At 36.0% G+C, this 20,855-nt stretch overlaps 1 protein-coding gene across 2 annotated transcripts in view; it reads right to left on the reverse strand.

Moving 5' to 3' along the window:
• The window catches only part of ACTR2 (actin related protein 2), a 32,814-nt gene that overhangs the window by 8,994 nt on the left and 2,965 nt on the right, over positions 1 to 20,855 (reverse strand). The window contains exons 2-8 of one of the 2 annotated variants that reach the window (XM_046661676.1): positions 16,758 to 16,868; positions 14,640 to 14,654; positions 10,998 to 11,213; positions 7,434 to 7,506; positions 5,395 to 5,531; positions 3,652 to 3,801; positions 903 to 1,048 (exon numbers count right to left, since the gene is read on the reverse strand). In XM_046661676.1, the coding sequence (XP_046517632.1) occupies positions 903 to 1,048; positions 3,652 to 3,801; positions 5,395 to 5,531; positions 7,434 to 7,506; positions 10,998 to 11,213; positions 14,640 to 14,654; positions 16,758 to 16,868 (848 nt within the window). The remainder of the gene's footprint in view (positions 1 to 902; positions 1,049 to 3,651; positions 3,802 to 5,394; positions 5,532 to 7,433; positions 7,507 to 10,997; positions 11,214 to 14,639; positions 14,655 to 16,757; positions 16,869 to 20,855) is intronic. The other variant, XM_046661677.1, reaches the window with a different exon arrangement.

The following is a 20,855-nucleotide window of genomic DNA, read 5'->3' on the forward strand; positions in this document are numbered from 1 at the left end:
ACAGTCCCAAAGTACTTTCTTACAAATTACTTATAAACTAAGAAATAAAAATAGAAAAACAAACAGTGGAGAAAACAGGAAATGTCATTAATAGCTTAACACTAACATCACCAATAAGGAGCAAACATCACCTCTGATGTGATACCTTGAGAAGAACACATCACTTATATAGTATTATAGCCCAAAATTCACAACCTGAACCTAATCACAAGAAAACATTCAAACCCAAATTGAGAAAAATTCTCTAAAATAATTGGCCTGTACTCTGCAAAGACATCAATGTCATGAAAGACTGAAGAACTGTAACAGATAAAGGTGACCAGGAAACATGACAACTAAATACAATGTGTGATCCTAGATTTGATCCTTTACCAGAGAAAAGAAAAACTGGATAAAGGACATTCCTGGGACAATGGACGAGACTGAAATATGGTAGATAAAAACTACAGCAATAACCTGAACTCGCTAACAGTACTGTGGCTATATAAGAGAATACCTTCATTAGGAAATACAGACTGAGTATTAAGGAGTAAAGAGCATTTATCCATTCAACCTACTCTCAAATGGCTCAAGAAAAGGAGAGAGGATGACAAAACAAGCATGCAGAACGTTAAAATCAGTAAAATGGGAAACTGGATAAAGAGTATACGTGAGTATATGTATACAGGAGTATAGATATTCTTGCAACTTTCAAGTTTTAAATTATTTGAAAATAAAAAGTTTGAAATGGCTTCTGAGACACAATGATATGTTGTCCAACATCCAGTGCCACCCTATCAAAAAATTATTTTGCCTTATCTATTTAAAGACATAAGTGAGAAAACAGACAACTTGGTCATTCTAACTGTTTATAGTCCATCTATTTCTGATAAATAACTTTGAAACCACCATTTCTAACGTACCTGGTATCAATGTCAGCTGCCTGGATTGTGTTAAAAAGCAATTCAGCAACACCCACTCCCTCGACATTGATCAAGTGAGGCTGAAATAAAGCTTCCGGTGCTTCAAATCTCTCCCCACCGACTTTGATAATTCGGCCATCTGGGAGCTAGAAACCAAAAATAACCAGGTATTAGTCAGCAAAAGATTAACAATCTTCCCAGTGTTCTCTAGAACACTAGATAGTACTTTTAAACACATCTGTTCTATAACCAAAATCATTATCAGCAACACATTTCTCCTAAAATACATTTTTGAAAAAACAAGGTAAAATAAAATACATTTAGATAATTGATTTTATTATTAGGCTTTTTTTTTAAAATGGTATGCCATCCCCCAAACATCAGAAATTTCTTGCAGAAATCACCAGTGCACGAGTGCACGATGGTCCACTGGTGTACGCAACAAACGTAAACAGGCAGCACTGATCGACCACTGCATTTGGATGATTAATGGTATCAGTGCTGCTCCTCTTATCATTTTAATACATTTGTGACTTTATGGATATTTTTACCATGTAGCACAGACAATCAATGAAAAAGTCTAAATAATTTCTTTCACCAAACAATTACTCTGTGAAACTTTGTTATTTTGCCATCAAAATACTTTATATCGTGTGAAACTTCCGTCAAATCATTTAATCTGAAAACTGTTTTACGATCAAGACTGTTTAAGGAACATCGATCTAGAGTACTTCATCAGGCAATTCTGCTTAGCCTCTACTAGCTCCTATTAAATTCTAAATGATAACAGATGAATAGAATTTTAACTTGAGCAAATACAATTGAAACAACGGGTCAGATGTCGTTATGACATGACCTTGCAGAGAACACTCTTAAGTCACATCATGTTCATACTTAATTAAATGAGAAACGATAGATAAAAACTCCCTCTCTTAACCGACCTCACCATTCACTGGACCGACTGGACTAAGAAACGAGCGCGTTTGCAGACGCTGCATCTGACGCTTTCCATCCGAGATACCACAGTTAGTTTGACATTAACATTTCTAACAGTGTATTTATTTGTAATAATAGAATTACAATAATTATACCAAGACTCCAAAATTGACTTTCCAACATAACAAGTGGCCACAAAGCAAGTTTAAAACATTTACTCCGTGTGTGTGCCGTGATTGCAAAGCAATCACATTTTTCAAAAATGCCAGAATTATCTTTTTATAAATTCTATCAAATTTCTAAAAAAAAAAGACACTGATCCAAACATTTACCCTTAAAATATAAAACCATTAGGTGAGTTAAAAAACCACATGAAATCACCTAAATATCCAGATAAACCTCCCAGGGCAGACCATTACCAGCAAAGCCTCTTCCCCTCGCACTGCCAGCCTTGCGGATGGCGCGGCTTCTCTCAGTGCTCTGGCTCCTGCCCAGCATGGGCCACCCAGCCTAGGAACCACCTACCTCTAGGAACTGTTGAGACGGTATGGTTCTCATTTCTTTGCACCAAATCTTAACCTGTCCTTTATTTCTCCGTCCTTATCCCTCTTCACTTACTTATCAGTTTACTGTTTCTTATTTGTTGTATATATTTTTGTAATATACTCAAACTCTTTGAGAAAGGAGGGAAGAAATAAATAAAATGTGCCTTACATTTCTAGTTCCCTCATCCTTTGCTTCAAGCCACTTTCTTCCAAATGAGTCAGGTAGATGAAAAATTATAAATCTAGAGGAACTGTCAAGAAGGCTTCAGGAAAGAATCTCCAGGGCAAAGCTGGAGATCATTAAGTTGCAACATATTGGCTTACTGACTATTTGGGTCAGTATCTTTTAAAACTAAAACAATATAATTTATAAAATTTTTTTAAATGACTATTTTGTACATACTTGTGATATGTAGAGCTTACACGAATCAAATGGTTTAAGAATACTTGCTTTTACTGCCCATTACTCAATTTCATTTTAGCCATAACTAGATTGAAGATGAGATATGGAAGTACTTTATACTCAGATGAATATAATAGACTTACGATAGCAATACATTAAAAATTCAGACAGGATCAACTCCCCTGGTGTAAGCTATAACTAGATTCTAAGTCTCGTTAGTTACAATTTCAAGTTAACATTTGTTCTAAACATCCCACTAAAAAAGTACTACGCCAGGAAAAGACTGCCACCTACTGAATTATTAAAGCAATATTCTGGGCTGACCACCTCCCAAAGCACAGTTCTTAGAACACTGGTCCCATGAAATGCTGAAGAGTCCTGTAGTCTAATACGGCCGAGAAACACACGTGCTACATTCTCACAGTCAGGCACATGTTAGCGTATCAAAGGCTCTGAGATGGCCTGTAGTAAAGTAAATCCAACTCTCCCCCAAACTTATTTGACAATGCAACCCCCATTTTAATTTTTGTGAAATACCTATTAACATCTCAGGGAAATGCCATTCTGTAAAACACATGCTGAAATATGCTATTTCAGATACCAGAATCTCAAAGTAACATTTCACATCTGATTATATCCTAAGGTAGAAAAACAATTTATGTGCTTTATTTTACATTATATGGTGTCCTAAAATAATTAAGTCATAGAATCTTAATGTAGAAAGACATTAAAGGTCACACATATACATATTTCAACAACCCAAAACAAAAATACTGGATTCCAAGAAAACCTCCTTAAACACACACCAATAATCATGGTTGTCCATTTTAAAACCACATATATATTACATACGGGAAATACTTACTGTGTAAGATTCAACTAATACTGTGGTTTCTAAGGCCAGTTTCTGCTCTTGCTCAATATTATACCCCACATAACACAATTTTTCTTTAATCATGCGAACCGTTTCAAAATCAGCAGAATGGTTGAAGGCATATCCTCGCAACAGAAGCAGCTGGTACCAAAAAATAGCAGTAAATTCACAATTAATCTGAATGAGTTCGACTCTGCAAAAGCTATTATTTTTCACTAAATACGTCATATCAATAACAAATGCAATAGACTGGATCCTTAGCTCTTACTGAATACTTCAGAAACGGAAATACTACTCGCCACAGAAGGATTTCTATTTCAGTTTCACAGAGTAACAGAATTAACAGTTCATGAACAATAAATCGGGAAAATGAGGTAGAGAGCTAATTTTTAAAAAGAGTACTGTTTGAGTGCTAATGTTTACACAGTTTTGATAAACAATCAAAAGTCTGTTAATAAATAATATCTTAGTACTAGACTGCTACAATCTGCACTTTCCTCAATCAATGCCATATTCATGAAATACCCCTGGGTCTTAGAAAGTTTTATCCCTAGCTTCCAGCATTATGTCTGACACACACTATATGGACAACAGCACTTGTTAAACAAATGAATGACAAGAGAATTCAACTTGCTGACAGGAAAAAAAACTAAAACCATAATATGCATCATAAACACAATCGGACTTCTCACATAAAAACGTTAAAAAATAAATCCCCTAACTTTTGTGTGTATGTTCAAAAGAAAACCCTGGGAAACTCCTTTGGTAGTTAACCTCAGACAGAATTGTAGCCTAGAATGAGAATATTAAAATTCTCATTGACTTAATCTCACTGTTACCCTAAATGAGACTAGAGGAACCCCATGTCAAGAGGACTTAATGCAACCCACTTTGTCACAGAGATGTCCCCTAGGACAGTGTCCCAACAGCAGCGCCAATCATTTTGGACCTTATAATTCTTTGCTGTGGGCGCTGCCCTGTTCATTATAGGATGGTTAGTAGCATTCCTGCAGTTTTAACAACCAAAAAATGTCTCCAGACATTGCGAAAGGTCCCTAGGGGGCAGCATCGTCCCTGGTTGAGAGCCACTGACCTGGAGAGGATACACTAGAGAATTCTAGTACAGACAATACTCTAAACCTTTTTTTTGACATTAAAAAAATACACGTCTCCAAATAGTAGCTTTATAGACTTTCCCCAGCAATGTTTTTAAAGAAAATTCTAACTAACTATATTCAGAAGTATACTTTAAAATAGTAAAAATTGGATATATTCCATGAAAACTACTAAATATTAAAGTCTGGCACATCTGGGCTCTGTATTTAATCAAATATCAATAATTTGGTATCACTGTATTTGGTGGCAAAGGACACGAAATGGTGACCCAACCAAGATGATGGCTTTGACGTATACCTGTTCAAAGAAAGGCTATATGGCAGGAAAGGCTACTTAAGTTGTTCAAGGACTTTTTCGGGTCTCTTCCATCTTACCTCTCTACCCATTCCTCAGGAATAGCAAATACAATTATGTAATGAAATAATGTATCTTCGTTAGTATTCCAGAGATCACGTGTGTAAATCTTATATGGATTTTTATATGAATCATCGAGTAACTGGGCCATTTCTCTAGTGGTGCAGAAGATTTGCTAGAATCCTGCGATGATACGTTCAGTTTTGTGTTAAGCTGGTAAACACAAACTACAAAATCTAATTTCTGTGAGCTGCTCTTGCTTACCTTGATAAGGTATCTAGTAATATCCCTCCCAGCAATATCTAGTCTCCTGGTAAGGTGAGGGAGAGAAAAGCCTTCATACACCGGGCAAATGTGAGTTACACCGTCTCCGGAATCCACCACTACTCCAGTCAACAAACCTGTGGACAGAATCATGAGGTTTTAAATAAAAAGCCAAATCAGAAAACTCAAAGCCAGCAAATTTCAAATACTACAGAAGCCAAACTAGAAACCTCACCAATCAGAATTGGTCTAGAAGCCAGCATTTATTATTTGCTTATTTTGACATTTGTTTCTGATATACAGACACTAAAATCAGCGTTTTCTCACATCTCTTGTGAGACTCTTAGTCTAATCACGTGCCATCCCAGGAGATGGGAGAAACAGACCCCAAGACCTAGGCCTGAAAAGCACAACATGTTCTTAAAGCTCGTACAATTCTTTATTTCTCTTTCCAACTTAATCTTGACCCCTGAATTCCCTTGAAGCAAAATTTTCTAAAGCATCATGGATAACTTCTATGAAAACCATTGCAAAAAGTAAATAGTACACAAGCTGATAATGAATTTGCTGAAATAATCTAGTTTTTTAATATTATTTTTGCCATATATTTTCAAAACTGTTTTGTGTTGGAAAAATTCCTGTTGATACTAGATAGCTAGAAATCTGAGAACAATTAGTTTTGGCTAGCCAAAGGATCACCTCAATTATTCACTAGAAACCAGAAAGACAATGTCAATTAAACCTTATAATAAGCAAACAGCAAAGAAGCCACCTTGTTTCCCAGACGTGCTATTTAAAGCTATAAATGGCTGTGGACATTAGTTTTCCACCTTTTGCACCAGGGTTAATCCAGGGGTGGGGGGGAATAGGGGATGACATTCGGGGGGACAGGACATAACCTTTTTCCAACTCATGTTTTCTAATAGAATGTTTTTAACCAATGTGTATTTTTACAAGGTGATTTTTACTAATCCATGTGTAGAATCAGATGGATCCCCATATTAAAGTTTGTTTCCTAAGTACTACATCATACACGCTGCTTAAGTACTAAGGCTTGAGACTTGGTGCTAGTGTCACCTCTTTCACAAACCTCTGACATGCCGAATCAAAATGGTCTGGTTCCGTATCATTTCCCATTAGACTCCAAGTTCCTTGAGGGCATCTTTACATTTCAAGTGCCTAACAGACCCCGTGCACATATCTGACAGCCCCATAAGTTCTCAATCAGACCACCAGAATATAAAGAGCTCTCTCAGGGCCGGCTGGATGGTGCAGCGGTTAAGTGCGCACGTTCCACTCCGGTGGCCCGGGGTTCGCTGGTTCGGATCCTGGGTGCGGACATGGCACCGCTTGGTAAGCCATGCTGTGGTAGGCGTCCCACATATAAAGTAGAGGAAGATGGGCACAGATGTTAGCTCAGGGCCAGTCTTCCTCAGCAAAAAGAGGAGGATTGGCAGTAGTTAGCTCAGGGCTAATCTTCCTCAAAAAGAAAAAAAAGAAGAGCACTCCCCACATGGCCAATATTTTATTCTCAATAGACAGGGAGGCAGCTAGCAATGGCAGTATCAAGAAAATATAGTAGTCCCCTCCATTAAACACACTCCCAAAACTAGGGTGCACTCCCAAATCTCTACTCTCTTTTGTTTTTACTCTGTTATGTATTTGACAAGTAGAATTTTAAACTAAGCTTTCTGGATCTCTGTGTATTTTTTTTTTAGCTCTGTCAATTCTGAGGACAAATGCCATGTTCATTCTCCACAGCTATTAAAATAGCCTAAAAGAGGGAACTTCCTACTTTAAAAAAAAATTGAGAAGTCTCTTTTTTACCTTAAATCCTTCATTGTTTAATAAAGGAAATAAAAACATATATGATATTTTATTTGAAACATTTTAGAAGTGGTGAAAATATTTGAATAAATATATAAATACTATGCTTTTCTGGGACTTAAAACTTAAGGAAAAATCAAATTCCTGTGACATAAAATGTACTGAATAAACATTTGCTGAACTGACTCTTCTGCAAGTTAAGCTTCACCTACCTTGAGCATACAGCGTCAGAACTGCCTGGATGGCTACATACACACCAGAGAACTGGTACGTTTCAAACATGACCTGGAAATGCAAAAGGAAAGAAAAATATATTGGTGTTTACAAGGTATATAATACATATTTATATGCTTTCTTGATGGTTACAGAGTGGATTAGTTGCCCAAAATAGAAGCAAAGGGACCTAAAAGAGTCCTCCATTCTCTTCAGCTCTTCTTGCCTCTATTACAGTCCTGCTGTCACAGACCTCCAATCTGGGGGACCGAGTTTTGCATAACTACTGAGTCCCTACGCATTTCATAAGTGCTATAAAGCAAAGATTTCTGCGTGTTTTAGTTAATGGCTAATTAGAGCGAAAGACAGCTTTCTGCATTTGAACGAGCCTTTCTATTAAGACAAAGTATAGAAATTGCTTCACTGCTGACCCCCCATGCCTCTCCCTCAACCTGGGCCATGACTGTGGCTCTACCTCCAGCAGTTAAACAATAAAGAAAAAAGTAGTAGTAAAATGGTAGGGCAGGAAGACAAAAATAAACGCAGTTAAATCCTGATTGTTCGCAGATACAGCAACTGCCTAGCTGCTGAGCCCGCCTCCCGACTTGAGCCCAGGAGGTCGCCCCACTCCTGGCTGAACCACACTGGAGGGAGGCATCCTTTCCTTGTGCCCTGCCTGGTCACAATCATGCTCATTCTTGGCAGTCCAGGGTGGCTGGGAACATCCTGCAGGACTTCTCCTGTCATCTATAGTGAAGACTCCTTGACCAGCAGGGCTGACTACCACTCTGAATATCTAGATACCCAGAAATTTACAACTGACCACAATGAAAATTGCACAGAATTCAAATTTTAAAACTCTGAAACAAATACTCATTAATTAAGCAACTAGATATTCTGACTAGCATTGTATTCCATCATCCTTTATTCCCCCTCCACAGGGATGAAAATGGAAGAGTAATGCTATATTTGCATTTGTCAACTTGAAGGTCTGTTAGAATGGTTTTCATTTATAAGACCATTAAAAAGTATTTGTAGTGCTAAAACCACCTTCTGGATGAGATTAAAGAAGGGCATTATCAGTCATAGCCAAACTTGCACTCAGAAGAGTATTTAAAATAACATGAGACGTCACTGCGCAGTGAGACCAACTCTTGTCATTTTTGCAGATTGAAAAAAAATACCTGTCCTAGTTTTAATACTCAGTGGACGAGGCATCCAGGTATAATGTCATTTCCCTAGCTTTTTAGCTGAAAGAAAACATGTTTTTCAGTCTCACATGTTTCTCTCCTAAAGGTTTCCATGAGTAGGAACCTTTTGGTTTAACACAAAAAATCTCTCTGCACTCTGATTTTGTAATGCGTTGCTAAAAATAAATAGCAATTACAAATGACTACTAATTAACCACAAAGTATTAGTGGTTGTAAATAATTTATAAAGTATAAAATGCAATTAAAATATGAACTAATACAGGGGCCGGCCCGGTGGCATAGTGGTTAAGTTCGCGCACTCCGCTTCAGCAGCCTGGGGTTCACAGGTTCGGATCCCAGGCATGGACCCAGACACCGCTAAGCCACACTGCAGCAGCATCCCATATACAAAATAGAGGAAGACTGGCACAGGTGTTAGCTCAGGGACAATCTTCCTCAAGCAAAAAGAGGAAGATTGGCAACAGATGTTACTTAGGGCCAATCTTTCTCACCAAAAAAAAAAAATAACTAATACAATAAAGCCCATCTTTCACAGCTTTAGGGGTGGCTGGGAGGAAAAGAATGTATTAAAATGAGAACCATAAAGAATGATATGGCTTCTGTAACTAAAACCATGATCTCAAATTTTTAAAACACAATACAAAAATTGAGTTTTTTTTTTTTTTTTTTAAAGATTTTATTTTTTTTCCTTTTTCTCCCCAAAGCCCCCCAGTACATAGTTGCATATTCTTCCTTGTGGGTCTTTCTAGTTGTGTCATGTGGGACGCTGCCGCAGCGTGGTTTGATGAGCAGTGCCATGTCCGAACCCAGGATTCCAACCAATGAAACACTGGGCCGCCTGCAACGGAGCGCGCGAACTTAACCACTCGGCCACGGGGCCAGCCCCCAAAAATTGAGTTTTAATCCAGACTTTTAAAATATTGTCTAACGATCTCTTCTAACCCTTCCAAAATTTCCACAACATCTAAACATGGTCACAGAGTAAAACAAAATATTTATATTAAGTAGTAACTGGAAAGCTGATACAGACAAAAAGTAATTAAAAGTTTCTATCTCATATATAAGATAATGAAAGACAACCTTGAAAAAGTACTCATCTAAACCATTAAGAATGGAGATTTCTTGCTCTCTGTAACTGCTTACCTCATTAGCCCTTTCAGTCTCCTTTCACTAGCTCCTCCTATCTCCCTGGTCCTTAGCCTTCTCACCACTGTCTACTCTCACTTCTTTGGTGAACCATAGTATCTATATTCTGATGACTCCCAATTTTATATCTGCAGCCCCCAACTTTTCTCCTGAACTTGATCTTAGGTGTACATAACTATCTACTTGACATTTCTGTTTGGATGTCTAATGAGGACCTCAAACTTGACTGAACTGCTCATGCAGTCCCCCCAAATCTCGTTCTACTTATCTCGGTCTTTCCTCACCTCAGTAACCCCATCCTCCAGTTGCTCAGGTCAAAACCTTTGGAGTCATCCCTGATGCCCCCTCTATTATCCACATCTAATGCATCAGAAAATTCTTTGGCCCTACCTTCAAAATAGATCCAGAGTTGGCCACTTCTCATTACTTCCACTGCTATTACCCCAATCCTAATCTTTTACTTAGACAATTGAAAAAAATCTCCAAACTGGTCTCTTTTCCACCCTTGCCTCCTTATAAGGTCTAGCACAGCAGCTACAGAAACCTAAACCTGACTATGTCCCATCCCCATAAGAGCCCTTCATTTCCCTCAGAGTAAGAGTCTAATTCCCTCTAAGAGACGACAAGGCCCGAGATGACCTGGCCCATTACTCTTCCGACCTCATCACCTGTTGCTCTCCCACACTGGCTTCCTTGCTGACTCTCTAATATGCCAGGCTTCTTATGTTAGGACCTTCACACTGGCTACTCCCTTTGCCTGGAATGCTCTTCCCCCATATCCCAGCTTACTCCCTTACTCTGTCTTTGTTTAAACATGGCCTTCTCACAGAGACCTTCTGCTACACCCTATGTACAAATGCAAGCTCCTCCATGCCCCATTCCCCCTTAACCTGCTTTTTTCTTTTTTCCTTTATCATCTATCATCTTCTAACAAACCATTCAACTAACTCACTTTTTCTCTTTTCTGGCCTGGTTTCCTCTGCTAGAATGTAAGCTCCACGGCAGCAGGATTTTGTTCTGTTTACTGATACATCGTACTTAGAAATAATAACTAGCATATAGTTAGGTGTTCAATAAATAGGATCTGGGGGAAAACAACAATTACTTTTATGCCTTTTATCCTTAACAACAACAGTAAAAGAAAGAATATTTGCTTCAACATCACATCCCAGAACACATGTATACACATTCTATCAGAAAACTTACCTCTACAATCTTCTCTCTGTTTTTGGTTGGGTTCATAGGAGGTTCTGTGAGTAAGATTTTACAATTTCTGGTATCTATGTTAAGTTTTTCTGGTCCAAATGTATAGTCCCACAGGTGTTTCATGTCATCCCAATTTCGTACTATGCCATTTTCCATAGGGTAGTTAACTTCTAACATTGAGCGTAATTCACTTGCCTCATCACCAACCATAAGATCCTAGAAAATCATAATATCAAAGCTTTAGACCAGTCACATTTTTGCATAAAATACCTTCAGAAAATCAAACTCCTATATTTCGGGAAACTTGGGAGTAATTAATCTTAATCTTTCTGGCACTTTCAGATAAAGTTCTTCATTCCACAAGTTAAAAAAGTCTTTTCTTTCAAGAACAATGCCGTTCAAAATTTAATCATGGATAATAAATTTTTATGTACAACATGGTTTAAATCAATAAATTGACCTTACCTTTAATACATATGTTTCCAAAAGAAGAGCATTAGCACAAATAAACCCCACATTTTCATATTTTGGAGGGTTTTGTATGAGATTTCATCTGTTTCTTTTGCTCAAATGTTCAAAAAATAAGGCCTGTGATATGTGAAATAGCACATCAGGGGAAAAAAAAAACGTGTAGAAAAATGCTCAATGCATGCAGCACATCTTTGTCCTAAACATCAAAATGATAAGTGTAAGTTCTATAAAGCATAATGAAAGAAGCAAAAATTGATTCCTTATTACACTATGATAACGCATATATGCACCACATAATTTGTAAATTTTACAAACTTCTACCTACGTATGCCTGAATTAGAATTAAAAATTAAGTTTCTACTTATGCTTCACCAAGGTGAATGAGCATTTGTAGAGATACAAAAAATTAAAACACAGGCAAACAACTCTTTAAAGTTATCTCATGAGGAACATTTTCAACCTTGAAGTGTAATACTAGAAAATCACACTATCACACATGAAGCAAAATACTCACAAGTCTTGTCTCCAATGACAGCATACTTAAGATGACCCACATTTGAAAAGTGAAGTTTTATATGTATAATAAGGCTACCGATGTCCAAGAACTTAAACTTATTTTAGAAATCAGCTAGTTAAGATATTAAATAATCTTGATTTCTACTTGAACTGATGAATTAAAAAAAAAACAACTAGGATCAGAAACAGCTAGTATTTGCTACAATACCTTAAATTTAAAACATAGGGAAATGAAAAGAAACAGCAAAATTAACATAAGACGTCTTAAAATAGAGGTTTAAATATATGTAAGTTTAAAACGTTTAAAAATAATTTTAAAAAGATCAGAGGTAAAACCAGGGCGAAGACTCTACTAAAAAAACAAAAGCAAAAAAAAACAAAAAACAAAAAAACAGATTTCTGGAAAATCCACTGAAAGCAACAATAAAAAGGGAAAACAAAGTTAAAGGAGATGATAGAAATGTTCACTGAAAGTTTTCTGTTGCAACTAATTTCTTATATAGTTAATTTACCATAACTTCATACTCAAATTTCTCAAATATTAACTGTTTAAATCATCTGATAGAAAAATGCAAAACAAAGTCTATGTCGGTGAACTCTAATAACATGCATATGTTGAATTATTTAGGGAGAGGTACAATGATACTTTGAAACACATCAAAAAACAAGATAGATGGATGGATAGATGGATATGTGATACAAATATTAATGTCAGAATCTAGGTGATGGGTATATGGGTTTCAATGTAAAATTCCTTCAATTTTGTTGTATATTCTAAACACTTCTCAATATAATGTTAGGGGGGAATCTATACTGGTAAGGACATATATTACTTTTGGCCATTAACAAATATAATACAACACACAATTGTTACTTATTTTCCTCTAGAGTATATTTTCTTTGTGTTGTACAATGTAACAGATTAGATAATTAGATGGTTTATACAATCAATATGCATTCACAACTATATTTCAACAAATTTAGAATAAGTCTGATCTGATTTCATCAGAATATTTACTTTTTATTCCACGCAAGAATAGGGGCTTACATATGTATGACCCAATGCCAACTAAAAATAAAAGCTCACAAATCTACTTCTAGGACATACACGCTACAAAGGATCAACTGAAAGAAACATCTGGCATTGAGTATCTTACCATCCCTCTGAACAAAGAGGACATTTAAAATGGAGGAAAACGAGCATTAACTTATTAGATTAGTGCAAAATCTCTTGAGTAGCTCGTTACCTAAATTTACCCATATCTAAAATTTTAATTAAAAAATCCTAAAACCATATCTTCCCCAGAACATTTCACCTTCCCAAAACCAAAAACGCTGAGAGCTTTCCTAACTAGCCCTCGTACCTCAGAACCAAGTTATAAGCGATGAGATCAGGCCTCAGATTTTTACCAGCCGCCTCATCACTGGACCTCAAGCCTAAGCCATCATCTATTATCTGAAAAAATGAAAAATTACAGTAACTGTCTGAGACGCTGTTTCAAAGGCGTTTATATTTTATGAAAAGCAGGCAGTGTAGACTATATTTGCTAAGAATCATTTTGAACAATGTCACCTCAAATTGGAAAATAGAACAAACACACTTTAAAACCAAAATGAAATCCCTAGAAGGAAATTCCATAAAAAACATTTGTTAAATTAAGCCTACACTGTTCTCTACAAGAACACTTCTCTTAATCTCCTCAGGATTTTAAGACAAAGGCACAATCTTTTATTACGATAAATATAGGAATTTCCACTTTTAAATCTTTCTGCTTATTCAAAACTCCACAAAGTTACTGTTATTAGTTAAGATATGTAGCACTAGAAATGCCTGATATTCATCTTTGTCAAAGCTGCTCACAAATAAACATTAAAAACAGACTTGAAAATACCTATTATAGAAGCACTCAGATTATTGCAGAAAAATATAATAAAAGACTCAGTGGTGTGGGATGCACCCCGTAAGCTTCTAGTTCAAAAGAAAAAGGTACCACACAATAGTCCTTATTCTGGGGGAAAATCTATTATTTATGGGAAAGTCTTACAAGACTTTCAGCTTTTTCTTATTTGTCCTCAGATAATGTTGTAAAAGCTGCTCATGAATAAGGATGTTATAGGAAACAAGTCCTTCTCTTTTCCTCCCCTTTTACTATCTATAGTTCATCACATATTAAAATTTTACTCAGTTCATTAAAAACACATATGATACCGTACTGGATGCAAATATACATACAGCTATGATAGGAAATGTTCAGTTTAACATTGGTCAATACAACGGATTTATCCAAAAATAACACCTTCACCCCAATTTCCCGGATCACACACATCCTAAATAAAGCCACTTGGTTTCTAATATTATACACACCACACTCCATTTTAATCACAACATTCATCTACAAGAAACACAAGGAAAACAATTCAAAACTATGTTAGTAATTAGTTCTGGTTTGGTCCATTCTATACAATCAGAAAAGTATAGGACTTAATTAGTTGCTACCAAATTGAAGCAATGAAAAAGGTTAAAAATCAAAGTATTTAAAATTAAAATATGGAATCACCCCCCTCCCCAATACTAAAGGGACACAAAACAACAACTACTGTCCCACCAAGCAAAAGTGGAAAACACACAGAGAGCATGTGTGTAACCTCACTTACCATCTTTTTGTTATTCTACTTCAACAGGTCAAGAAAGGTGAAGAGAGAGAAGGTAGAAGTAAGAGTCAGAAAAGGCCTAAATAAAATCCTCACTGAAATTTTTAAACATACAAGCAATAGAGACAAATTAGGTCGAGGTCAGAGGCAGTACTACTATATTTTACGGAGTTAATAATTAGGGCCAAATTAACACGGACAGTTATTACTCCTGAATGAAAATTAAGTCATTAAACAATTTAAATTTCCAGTTTTTTTAGTCTACCATCACATTTTAGCTAACAAGACACAAAAAAGTATAAGTCAATCCACTAGGCATAGGAATTCCAAAAAGTTAAATTTCTTTAATTCATTACTGAATTTAAGAACCTTAATTAAGGAAAATAAATGATAACAGAAAAGGTCTAGCTGAATAGGTAGAGGGTAAGTTTCGGGTTGTTTTTATAAGCTTTCGTAGTCAAGTTAAATTTGACACAGGTCTCTTTTACTGTTTTCTACTAGAAAAGCAACTTAACTTGAAAGACTTAAAAGATTGAGCAGATTGAACAGAACTGAGCCAACAGAACACAGAATGACAAACCATACAGGCAAATGCTATTGGGCAGTCCTTAAGCAAATCATCTTATTAGAATATCGACTAGTTTCATTTCTGTCACTTGGCCTTAAAAAACAAGAAAGTGGAAGTGAAAAGATATGTAATTATTTGTGCCTATGCTGGTGAACAAAAATGGCTGTATGTGATGTATCTTAATACCTCAAAAATGTTATCGATAAAGTATATAAAAACGCCATTCTTCTTTAAAAGTGTGATACTGAATAAAAAGTTTGACTTTCAACTTAAAATTTTAAGTTTATCCTTATCACTACTATTAGCTAAATTTTAAGTCAAAGTTCATTTAAGATTGAATTCAATCAGAATGAAAGGAGTTCACAAAAAGAGAGTAAAGAATCTCACAAATTTCCACAAAGAAAAGACCCTAAAAAGAAACACTCTCATATTGAGTGTCCCATTTGACTGTTTATAACATAACAGAGGCCAGAATAATGCGCTATTTTAAGTCTTTAAAAAATTATCACAGAACCTAAGTTTTAGTTCATATTTTCATTCACTGTGTAACTCAATTTTCTAGTCCCAGGAGCAGAGAGCTACCAAGTAGCAAATCTCTACCACCTATTACCGCCTTCCTAAAATATCTCAAACAAATGTCCCAAAGGGGTACACTCCAACTCATTTATTCCAAATGACTCATAATCTAACAGTTCACTGAAATCCTGCCAAAGACTGTCCAGATAAGACCAACAATGCTAGCTTGTTCACAAATAATTCAGTTAAAGAGCCCCTACATTCTACTGCATTTTGTAAAACCTGATCCCCAGGCCACCTGAAGAATGTAAGTCAACTGGTGACCACAGTCCTTTTGATTCTATTTCTTTTTTCTTCTAAAATATCATAATGCCCACTTGATTTCCAATCCCTTTAATATGGGAGAAAAACCTATCTTTCTTCATGCTGAGTCTCTCATGTTAAGCACAGTGAGTAGGCACTGACAACCTTCCCTCTGCTCTCCTTGCGGCAAGATATTAAATAATGCAAGGCCAAATAACGACTTGCAGCTTTTGTCCTGCACAGTATGGAAATCAGTTATTACATTAGTGAAAGGAGGAAACAATAAGATTTACATCCTGTGTTTTCCTGACTAGCTATATAAAAAAGTAGGGGGATCAGGCCACGAGAACATGGAAAGCAGAAGTCTAAGGTCCCAAAGAGACACTAACATTTAAAGACAAATATATGGAATTGAAAAACATAAAAATACCAGGCTGACTTCTTTTAAAAACTATATTATGTAATAGGACTTTAAGTCACTAATACAGTATTCACATCAATATAAAAATCTTAAGTATTTTACTCCATTCAGAGAGTAATAGCATCAAGCGATACTTAAAGTCAGATGAAATTAACTTCAGTTTTTGTGCCTTTCTTCAGGTGTTGATACAAATTAAAAATACAAGCAATTCTGCCCTCCCCCTTTGCTTTGCATGGCATCATTTTTAAAACTACTTCATTTAGAGAAGACCTCACAGATTTTGATCCTCATTTATCAATAAATAAAATATTACCTTGATTTCAATGTTTCCCACTTTGGTGGTTGATCTGATAATAGGTCTTCCAACCAAAGCTGGGAAGATGTGTTCTGGAAAGTTAGAGCCTGCATATCCACACTTCACAAACTGGAAGAGAATAGTAAAAGTGGGTTAGTGTCAAGGTATTTACTATATCCATTTAAAAACAGTACCTGAAAAATACCACTTTGCCCTTATAAATATTTTAAACTTTTGGTGCTCTCAAATTACCCAAAGTAGTCACCCAATCTACCATATCTCCTTCTATTTCCTTTATGGCATTGACTACTACTGGAGTTCATGTTTATTTACGGGTTAACCGCTTATTTAGTGCCTAAGTCCCCCCACCCAGAGAAAGCCTCCAGAGGGCAGGGAGCTAAAGCTGAGCAGCTCATGCTGGAGCCAATGCCTCCAAGAGGTCTTGGCACACAGCAGTCACACAAGAAGTATTTAGGAATGGACAAATTCACTCAACAAATGCTAAGTATTTTTAAAAGAGAAATGTTAGAAAATGAACAAAACTAAAGCTTCAATTCTAAAGCAGGCTTTCACTCATCCCTGGCAATTCACTTAAGCAATCTCATTTCCAAAATGGTATGTGGACTAACATTATGTTAAAATAAACATTTATTAGGCTTTTTTGGCTATTTACATTTTTATATTTAGATAAATGTATTTAGTAAAACCAGGTAACATAATTTCCTATTCAGATAGTGCACCTCTCCAACGAGGGCATGTCACTAATTCCAACAACACTTGCATTTTATGCATAAGAAACTAATGTACTAGGAGATTGAACAACCACAGTAAAACTGAAAATAGAACCAAGGGTTTTTTAATTCTTATACCAATAATACAGACTGTTTAGTCTTATTTTGAAGAGCAGACATTCCAAGGAAAAGGCAATCAAAAACGTCAGGGTGGGAGGAGGAACCTATGTAAGAAAGGAAATGTAATCATGGTCTCTGCCCTCCCCCTTAACAAGTCTTTATTCAATTCGAGCCACACTGTGCAAGGATTTTTGTGTCTACTGATGAGTCTCAAGTGCCTAGACAGTGTCTGACACGAAGTAAGTGCATATTAAATAACTGATCAATAAATATCAAAAGTTTTGCTGTTGACTTGAGAGCATGATACTATGACTATTTTGATATAAAGAATGTTTAATATTGAGAAAAAGTCTATTGTTCCATGGCTCCAGGCACCTTACATTCTCTTAGAAGAATTAAGGAGAACAACAGTATCTGACTGTGATGCATGACAGTAATAACACAAAGATGGACAGACTCTATGAAACTAACCCTTGACAGATGCTACTATGTACAAAGAACTGTTTTGCTTGATGATGGTAAAACTTAGCACCAATCTTAAACTCACTGACTTTTGACTAAACCTCCAAAATATAAAATTTTTATATTTCAAAGATATCTACAACAACTTTGTTGGAAATGACATTGATGAACCACATTTAATTATAAATAGCCTAGAACATTCTGCTATCCAGAATTTCGTCTTATAAATAGAGCTTTTAAAATGTTAGTCATGACTTAAGCAGATTAAAGCTACTTTTACAAAAAAATCTGTCTGAAATTAGGCAGTTTCATATTCCCAATACCAAATGAACTCCTATCCTCTCAGTTCATGTTTATATTTTAGAACTTACATAAAACATACTATTCAGGTATGTTTTCTTCCAAACCCACAAAACCCAGTCTTGGTCAGTTTATCATTGGGCCACCAAGGCTAGGCCATTTTTCAGGTATAGCTACCCATTTCTAAAACTATAATACAATTTTTATTGGATTACCTTTCAAGGCAGACGTCAGTGTGACACAATGGCATATGCAGTAGATAAGCTGCTTGTTCATACCTACCTCTCCATCTCAATGGTGGTTTATAAGAACTACAATATACTTCCCACCCTAAGAGTGTGAAAATAAACAGAATTTCAGAAGCACTAGTCCTTTTTTTCACAATGTCTTCTGAATTTATCAATGTGAGCCCAGAGTTGGAGAAACAATTACCACAGAGGAAAAGAAAAATACCTAGTATTTTCTAATAGATTCAAACTAAAAAAAAACAAAACTACTCACACGCTTCTCTTCTAAATCATAAACTCTCTTTTGTCCTTAAGTCAAAATCCAGCTCACTTGATAGGAACTGAAATGATACGGAAGAGTAGAGAATCTAATTTTTATCCCAACCATACCCATATTTCTACATAGATAGAATTTGTCATGATCACCAGCCTAATATCAGCATTAGTCATACTTCACACATATATTCCAAATACAGAAAGTAAATACTATGTGGATATTAAATTCTTATGTTTATCTCAAAGTAGTGAACAGATATGGACACGGGGGGGGTCAAAAGTGTCCATTCACCAGGCTGAAAATGCTCATTTATGTGAGTATAAATGTTCTTAAAGAAAATTATAGAAAGAATCACTGAAAAAGTCTACAATACTGTTGTTTGAAAAAAGAAAAGGTAAGGATCTACAAGTTTGGAAGGGCCATTTTCAGTAGATTAAACAGAAACTAATGACTTAGTGAGAAATCATAACAGAAGTTGAAGGTGGGAGGCCGAGCCTGGGATGGACACGCCTCCCTCTCATTCTGAGCCACACACACTAGGAAACATGCAACAAGGCAAATCCGGAAATAATCACATCACTCAATGTTTTCTGATTATAACTGTTCAGATGGGTGGTTCGAATCTTAAAATTGTTAGTCTATTTGAAGGGATAAAACACTTGCCAAGTGCCTAAAGCAGGAAGACAAAAATTGAGATGCCCTCCCAGACTACAAGACAGTTTTAAACCTACTATTCCTGTGCTTTACAAAAAAAGGAAATTTGGCTTTTAATTCAAATTAAAGATATCAATCACTTACTAATGAAATTATTTATTCTGCTCATGTAGCAGCTTACTGGAAGCAGATGCTGCCACAGTAATCCACTGCTGGCATGCCTACAGGGTATTAGATATATGGTCAAAGTGGCAGGAAACCCAGTATTTCACATTCTTTCAAATGTGAAAGCATTAACAGCTATAATAACAAGGACATAATTAAAATAATCTATTTCTCAGTAATATAAAACTAAAAGATAACCTGGCATTTCCTTTCTTGCAAAAAAAAAGTATTTTTAAAAATCTAAACCATGATGTGATGAAATACTTTAAAAAAAAATTCTTTTCTAAACTACTCATGTGGTATCATTTTAATCCTTGAAATCCTCCCCCACTGCCATCCTTTGAAGAGTGGTGACGACTTAGTTCTCTCCCTGTATGCAACGAGGCTGCATTTAAGAAATAGATTTGACCATATATAGTTTCCTCTTTACAGCACTGTGGTGTAAACTGGCTCTTACTTCCTACTGAGTCATCGAATGGTGAGAACATGAACAGTCTAACGTTCTCTCAGGGAAAAATGAAGAAAACTTCCATCTACATTTGCTCTAAAAGGACCTTTCTCCCCTCAGAAAATAAAAGATTTATAAAGCCTCATTTAGGCTTAATTTGTATGTTTCATTTACTAATTTTATCTGATGGTATCAATATATTAATTTAATCGCATGGTGATTATTCTGATCTTACACCACCAAAATAATTATTCTATTTATTCCAAAGCATCTTACAGGGTAAAACCAAACTTGTTTTTGGTTTATTTCTATTTCAAACACTCCTAAATTCAACATATAAATTAGCATAAGCCTGACAAAGCAGGCCATAATCCACTACAGGTGTGAATTATAAATGAAAATATATTTATCCTAGCACTATAAGCTACTTTGCATCACTAGACCCTAAAAACTGTACCAGTCACACAGGAGGCACGTGTCTTCATTGTTGCTGAACTCACTCCCTGCTGATGAAATCACCCAAGTTTGGTCTAAGAGTATACAACACCAGGGTCCTGGGTCCAACTCTTGAAAGGCACCTCAACTTCTGCGATCTCCAGATTTTCACCTATTTGGCTCTACTTTAGGCAGTAGGTTCGAACGGTTCTGAGGATGAAGCACATAGCAACTTCTCAAACCGCACGCAAATTTTAAAACATTGAAGAGGCAAATTGCTTTAGGGTAACAACTACT

This window comes from Equus quagga, chromosome 5 (genome assembly GCF_021613505.1).
Source record: "Equus quagga isolate Etosha38 chromosome 5, UCLA_HA_Equagga_1.0, whole genome shotgun sequence".
Classification (NCBI taxonomy): Eukaryota; Metazoa; Chordata; class Mammalia; order Perissodactyla; family Equidae; genus Equus; species Equus quagga.